We start from the raw sequence: 6,760 nt of genomic DNA on the forward strand, positions 1-6,760 counted from the left end.
ATATATATATATATAATACACTATATATTGCAAAAGAGATACAAAGAGAAAGATGATTGGTGATAATATGTGTTGCATTTTCATTTAGATCCATAATTACTTTTATAGAAAAACAGGTCAGAGGCAAATACATTGCACCACAGTGAAAAGAAAGTAATCAAAAATCATTAAAACAACAGAAATGAGTCTTCTGCAGCCGGAGATGTGTCCTGATATTTTTCTGCAGGGACTAAAATATCACAAGATACGTACAAAGTAAAAGAAAACACAGAGCAAGGCAAAACCAAAATAAAATACCATGACAACCGGCTCGCAGCACAAACGCGAATTAACCAGAATGTCACAGAGACAGATAATGTAAGCAATGCACCCATATCTACAGTAAGAAAGAGATAGTACCAATGCTCTTTCTGAACTGGACTCAGATTGAGATGACCCAGATTTGAACAGGTTAGGAAAACAATGTCACTTGATTCAGTTTATCTGCATTTTATATCACATCACAATTCTCAGTGCATTTTCCACTGAAAGTCTGGTGGGAAAGATGAGATGGTGGGGAGAAGGGTACCTTATGTATTTCTTCCATTCCAAACTCCTCTTCATCCCTGTGCTATGGAAAGAGAGAAGGAGGGGAGGAAGGAGAGAGAATGGAGAGACGAGTAAGGAAGGTTGAGAGGAGAGGGGTGTGACAAAATGCTGAAAGAGACTGAGGGCAATGGTACGTGACATCAAACACAGAGATCAGACATGGACATGTTGGTGCATTGCTTAAGTTTACAGGAAGAGAGACAAAGACCAGAGATGCTTATACATCTAAATAAAGAAGGAAATGATGAAACCACACGGTAATCACTGGATGGACAGATAGATAGATTTACAATATTAAACTGTCCTGTGGTACCTGATGGGACTCGTCCCAGCCATTCTCGTCCCTTGTCCCCAGCCTAGCCCTGTAATACAGTAGGGTCTCACAGCAGGAGGTGTCGCCCCCTGTCAGTACAGTGTGATACAGCGGGGTCAGGCCACAGCGGTCTTTGTAGTTTGGAGATGCTCCGAGGGACAAGAGAGCCTTGCGAGGAGAGACAAAAGAAACGAAAAAGAAAGAAGAATTTGGTCTATAGCTGGGCCCTTATTTTATTTGTAATGCTGCTGCTGATCAATACAATCACAACATTTTCATGTCTAAGTCAATTGTACATATATATGATTTTATATCACTACATTTCCTAGTATATACAGTACCTTAGCATCATTCTCTATTTAATAACCATATAGAATGATTATCTAACATCTGATATCTCATATACTACCAGATAGTGTGATACTGCATGTTGAAGCTAAAGCAGGGATATTCAAATTAAGTCATTTCCTGGCAAAGAAACACCAAAGGTGGGTCATATTTAGCAGTTGTCAGCTATAAAAGTGGCTTTAACATGGTGTTTGAAAGCCCCATGAGGCAGCTACCAGAGCTGCAAAAAGGCAAACTTGTCTGTTCCCATTGCAAGTGCATTGTTTAAAAAACAACTTTATACTAATACTACTACTACTACTAATAATAATAATAAATAGTGTTATCCCTACAGTATTTAGGGAACTGTCAAATACTTCAAATCATCTTACACTCTAATGCCCTCCCACATTTGATGCAGCATTTGCAATCTATTAACTGCAACATTAAATACTTTTTTACAGAAGATGTTTATGTGACTTCACTTAAACCCTATAAATTTGTATAATAAGCATTTGATTTATTTTGTCCACTTTGCCTGTCCTATTTGAGTGTGCTAGCAATATGTATGTGACTTTAATTAAAAGTCCTTACCAGCAGCCCAGCGTGATTGTGAGCCCTAACAGCTTTGTGCACCGGCGTGAAGCCATCCCTGCTCCTAAAGTCCAAATGAGCGCCGCCCTGAACCAGCAACCTGATGCCTTCCACCTGCAGGCCTGACTGCATGGCCACAGAGAGCGGGGTCTCTGACACACAGAAGAGGGAAGGGGTCAGGAAGGATGGCAGGTAGAAAAGCGTGATTGAAATTCCAACCTCTTACTTACTACTCTTATGGTATTTTATATCATCACTCAATACCACTTAAAAAACCTTTATTTGAAATCAAAGAATGAATATAGTCAAGAAATGTGAGTTCCACTGTGTGTGTCAGCACACAGGGTTGCGGCAAACTCACCTCCACTGTCAGGGTCGTGAAAATTTGGATCAAGACCTTTATCGAGGACTTTTGCCATTTTCTCTATTGCTCCAGTCTGAATGTAATCCAGGAACTTCTTCAGACTGGCCTGAGAAGGAAAGAAAAGGAAGGAAAAGAATGTCTGAGTGGAAATGATGTGCACCTGCAATATTCAATAGACACACAAAAAGAAATACCTTTGTGCTGAGTTTGGAGAGCGCCTTTTCATCCAGATTTGTCTGCTTATAAACTCTGGTTTTGTACCTAAACTGAGAACCAGAAAAACATATGTGAAAAATATGATTTATCAGTTTATCAGTCATAGTGTTTAAAGTATAAATAACAAAAAAAGAGTTTTACAATTTGAACGTTTTGTTTTAAAGCAGAAAAGCAAAGCTGGGAATTGAAATTGAATTAAAATAGATTTTTTAATACACATTTATAGATGTCCTGTGCTTTTTGACCAAATCATTGAATGTAGTCAATGTAGCTTTAAAACACCACTACTTTTGCAAACTGCAGCTAAACTCTCCTCTCACTGTTCCCAGAAATTCACTCTCCCACTCAAAGTTGTTGGAACTGCTCCATGAGTTATTTCTTTAAAATACAAAGTCAGATTTGTTTCTTGTTTCTTGGCAAAAGCATAAATAATGACATAATGTACGGTGAAGCTGCACTGGAAATGCCTGAAAGTGTCAATACTAAAAAAAGATAATTTCTCAACAAAAGGAGATAATTAATAATCAACTTACTGTTGATTATTTACACTAAGGGTCATAAAATCTATTTTACAGACCTGATATATAGGTATCTTGGGCAGTTTTCTTTTAACCACAGCAAACAAACTACATGAGCCACTGACTGAGATTGTTATTCTAAGTGTCTGACAACATTATGGAAAGGTTCCCTACAGGGATACATCCTAGGATCTGATATAAATCAATATAATCATTTAATGTACTCCCTGATAATACGTCTATTTTACCATCTATTCTATGGTTTAATGGAGGTAGTTCGTATGAGTTGTTCTAAATGTTTCAGAGCTGTTTCTATTCTGCCATGAATAAAAATGAGGTGGGGAAAATAAAAACGTTGTTCTAGAGAATCAGCCTTCAAAAACCCCATAGAATCATAAAAACAACAACCTTCAAAAAGGTGAATGCGTTGTATTTAGGTGGATATGCCTTCCGCTTTCTCTGAATGGGAGACCATGTCAACAAAAAACAACTGACCGGATGTGCTTTTCTTTTTTTTTTTTTACTTTCAGTACCATACTGTGATCGCAAACTATCTGTCAGCTGACAGCTCAACTGGCCCACTTAGTGCACCTCAGACAGCCAGAATACCGCTGCATATTTCACGCATCAGAGATGTGCTCGGCCAGGGTAAAAGGAGCAATCTGGCCTAATACTGAAGATTAAAATAAATACAATGTACGTATTAGCAAGTAGTGGTACACAGTTAAAACTAACAGAAACTATCCTGTACTCGTGAATACTGATTCAAGCACTGAAGTGATTCAAAATGGCATTACTCATGTTATAAATACATACACTCATGGAGCTGCGAGGTACATTCTGCTGTAGCGCAGCATTTAGTTACAAGGCCGGATCAGGAATGTAAACACTCTGGTTTGAAGCCAAACCCTAAATTTGGATGCTCTGTCAGCCCCACCCAGCTTATCAACAATTACAGAAGCTGGACCACCAGAGGGCACTGTGAGATAATTGTATCACAGCATGACAACTTTGTATTGATGTCATCTCACAGCCCACTTCCTAAAAAGTGGAGAAACATAATATAATTTGTGGGTTACATAAAACGCAGAATGAAATTAAATCCATGAGTTGGATATTATTTTTGTCAAGATTTGTTCATTTACTTTGTTGAACAAGGGGATTCTAATAAAAAAAAGGGAACTTTTGAGTTATTTGTTTGCAATTGTAGAACATTCCTATGGTTTTTACTTAATTATGAGCAATAATGTTTTCAAACTATGATGCAGTGCAATAGTTAATGTCATCAAACTACAGAAGCGGCAAAAGAGGAAAGAAGCACAAAAAAGCTCTAACTTTTTTTCCTGTATACAATTTGGCGCCGACAACAATGCTGTATTTTGTGTCCAGTAATTAATAGTGCACTCAGTCAGTGCAGTAATCATGTCCTCTGTATCTTTTGTGGGAATTTTGGGGTGTTGTAGCAACACTTTGGGGATATTGTATGAGGATTCTGATTATTCTAAGTGTTTATTTAGACTTAATATACTTAAATTTGACACCCTTTAGGCCAACAAGGACATTTATCAAGTATTTTCTCACCAGATTGTGGAGAAGTCTCTGAAACAGCATTTACATTTTCATTTTAGGAAATAAAATTGATAGGCAATGTAACTGAAAAGTTAACGGCAAAAGACTCTTCATCTTTAGCATAGGGTGACCAGACGTCCCCGGTTTCCGGGGACAGTCCCCGATTTTGGCTACCTGTCCCCGGCTGGATCTGTCCCCGGAAATGTCCCCGGTTTTCACTGTGACTGAAAGACCCGAAATTGGAATGAAAGAAAGAAAAAACTGAAAAAAGTAGCCGATAGTCGCACAATAATACACGCAGGCTCCAGGCAGCCAGAGCCAGCGTGTGCTCAGAGAGATTTTAGAAGCCGTGTTTTACGATGCTAAAATCCCTGATTATTACATGGAGTCTGGTGGGTTTAGCAAACGCAATTTCGCGGACTTTTATGTTTAAAAATGATCTTAATCTTTAACAGAAAGGTCGACCTCCTTAGAAATCCTTCCATATGTTGTCAGCAATATGAATATTAATCTGAGTCTGTTAGCAGCAAAACAAGCACTTTTATGACGTAAATACAGATGGACAATTATCCTATTAACTTACATTGACGCGATCTCGTTTAATACTGCATCACTGTCAAAGGAAAATATGTCCAGTAGTTTTTTGTGTATCTGATTCTCAATGAGCTGTTGCAGAAACAAGCCTTGGCAGTAAAGCAAAAGCTGTCAGTAGTTCAGTAAACATTACAACATTATGAATATTGAAACTTCTATCTTGAAATATTAAGACTTTCTATCTTGAAATATTAGGACTTTATCTTGAAATATTTGACTCTATCTGAAATATTAGGACTATTAGGCTTTCTATTGTAAATATTAAGACTTTTGTCTTGAAATATTAGGACTTTTTATCTTGAAATATTAGGACTATTAGGACTTCTATCTTGAAATATTAGGACTTTCTATTTTGAAATATTTGGACTTTTTATCTTGAAGTATAAGGATAGATTTTTTAATCTTGAAATATTAGGACTTTCTATCTTGAGGTGTAGTGGAGAAGGAAGTAGCAGCAGGGGTGGGTTTTAGGATCAGACCTGGGGGGGGGGGGCTCAGCCCCTAATAAGAACAGCTCTAGGTCTAGTGTCCCCGTTTTAAGTTTTACAAAAATAAAAACATTACTTGTTTTGGAGGTTAATATGCTTCTGAGCTGAAAATGTCCCCGGATTTTGTCTGAGAAATCTGGTCACCTTACTTTAGCATCTAGTCAGATTTTTCTCAGGGGTGTTGGTGCTACAAGGATACTTGGACTCATGACTACAGTAAATCTAAAATCCTGGCTACTAAGTCTTTTTTTTAAATTTCCACGTCCGACCATACCTCCAGGTAAGGCACTCCTTTTTCAAATGTCTGTGAGTAGTCTCGCAGGGCCCGCTCCTCCTCCAGGAACTTGGCATCCCGTCCATCTCCAGCCGGCTGGAAGAGGCCGTAGTTGTAGGTGTCCCACAACGACTCGCTGAGGGAGCAGATGATTTGCTGCTTAGCGCTCCACACTGTGCAGTCCGGGTCAAACTGGAGACACCTCTGACAGACACACAGAGAGCACATGGCAGCAGGAAGCTAATGTTTCTCTTATCTACACACCTGCTCTGGAGGCTGACATAATAATGTTTAATAATAACAGTTTTTAAAAGGGCAAAATGCCACGTATCAAAATGAAAGGGTCGGTTCACCTCAAAACGTCAAACTACAGATGACAATTTTTTTCTAACCATGGTAATAGTTATACACGATCAAGCAGCAGCAGGCTAACCAAGTAGCTAATCGGCTAATGGCTAACTAGTTTACATGTTCATACATCAGGAATATAAAGCAGAGGCCACTCTACATAATGAGTTAAAGGATGACTTCTACTTTTCATACGTTATGTATATTTAGCTGATAATACTTCTGTACTTTATCTCCAGTCAAGCTTTAAAAGCAGGACTTTGCTATCCCCCGCAGACTGAGTAGACCCAGGGACCGGGACAGCAGACCCAGTGTTCCCCCGGTCAGTGACTCTGCTTCTAAGTGCTAGGCTTCATAATATAAGCTATAATCTTTTTTTAGCCTATCACTATTTCTCTGATCTTAGTCTACTTGTGTTTTTTTTCCTCAATAATTAATATGATAATTTCTGCCTCTAGCAGCTCTTACTCCGAGAGTCAATATTATTAAAACAAACTAATTTAATGGTTTTGTGAGTGAGTGAGTGAGTGCGTGTGTGTGTGTGTGTGTGTGTGTGTGTGTGTGTGT

General features: G+C 38.4%; 1 protein-coding gene across 3 annotated transcripts in view; it reads right to left on the reverse strand.

Annotated features, from left to right (window-relative positions):
* Window positions 1–6,760, reverse strand: part of LOC116670992 (SH3 and multiple ankyrin repeat domains protein 1) — a 41,049-nt gene that overhangs the window by 19,037 nt on the left and 15,252 nt on the right. For all 3 annotated transcript variants that reach the window (XM_032501804.1, XM_032501806.1, XM_032501805.1), the window contains 6 exons: window positions 5,846–6,049; window positions 2,381–2,452; window positions 2,184–2,292; window positions 1,823–1,974; window positions 902–1,069; window positions 569–610 (listed from right to left, as the gene is read on the reverse strand). In XM_032501804.1, the coding sequence (XP_032357695.1) occupies window positions 569–610; window positions 902–1,069; window positions 1,823–1,974; window positions 2,184–2,292; window positions 2,381–2,452; window positions 5,846–6,049 (747 nt within the window). The remainder of the gene's footprint in view (window positions 1–568; window positions 611–901; window positions 1,070–1,822; window positions 1,975–2,183; window positions 2,293–2,380; window positions 2,453–5,845; window positions 6,050–6,760) is intronic.

Source organism: Etheostoma spectabile, chromosome 21 (assembly GCF_008692095.1).
Source record: "Etheostoma spectabile isolate EspeVRDwgs_2016 chromosome 21, UIUC_Espe_1.0, whole genome shotgun sequence".
Lineage (NCBI taxonomy): Eukaryota > Metazoa > Chordata > Actinopteri > Perciformes > Percidae > Etheostoma > Etheostoma spectabile.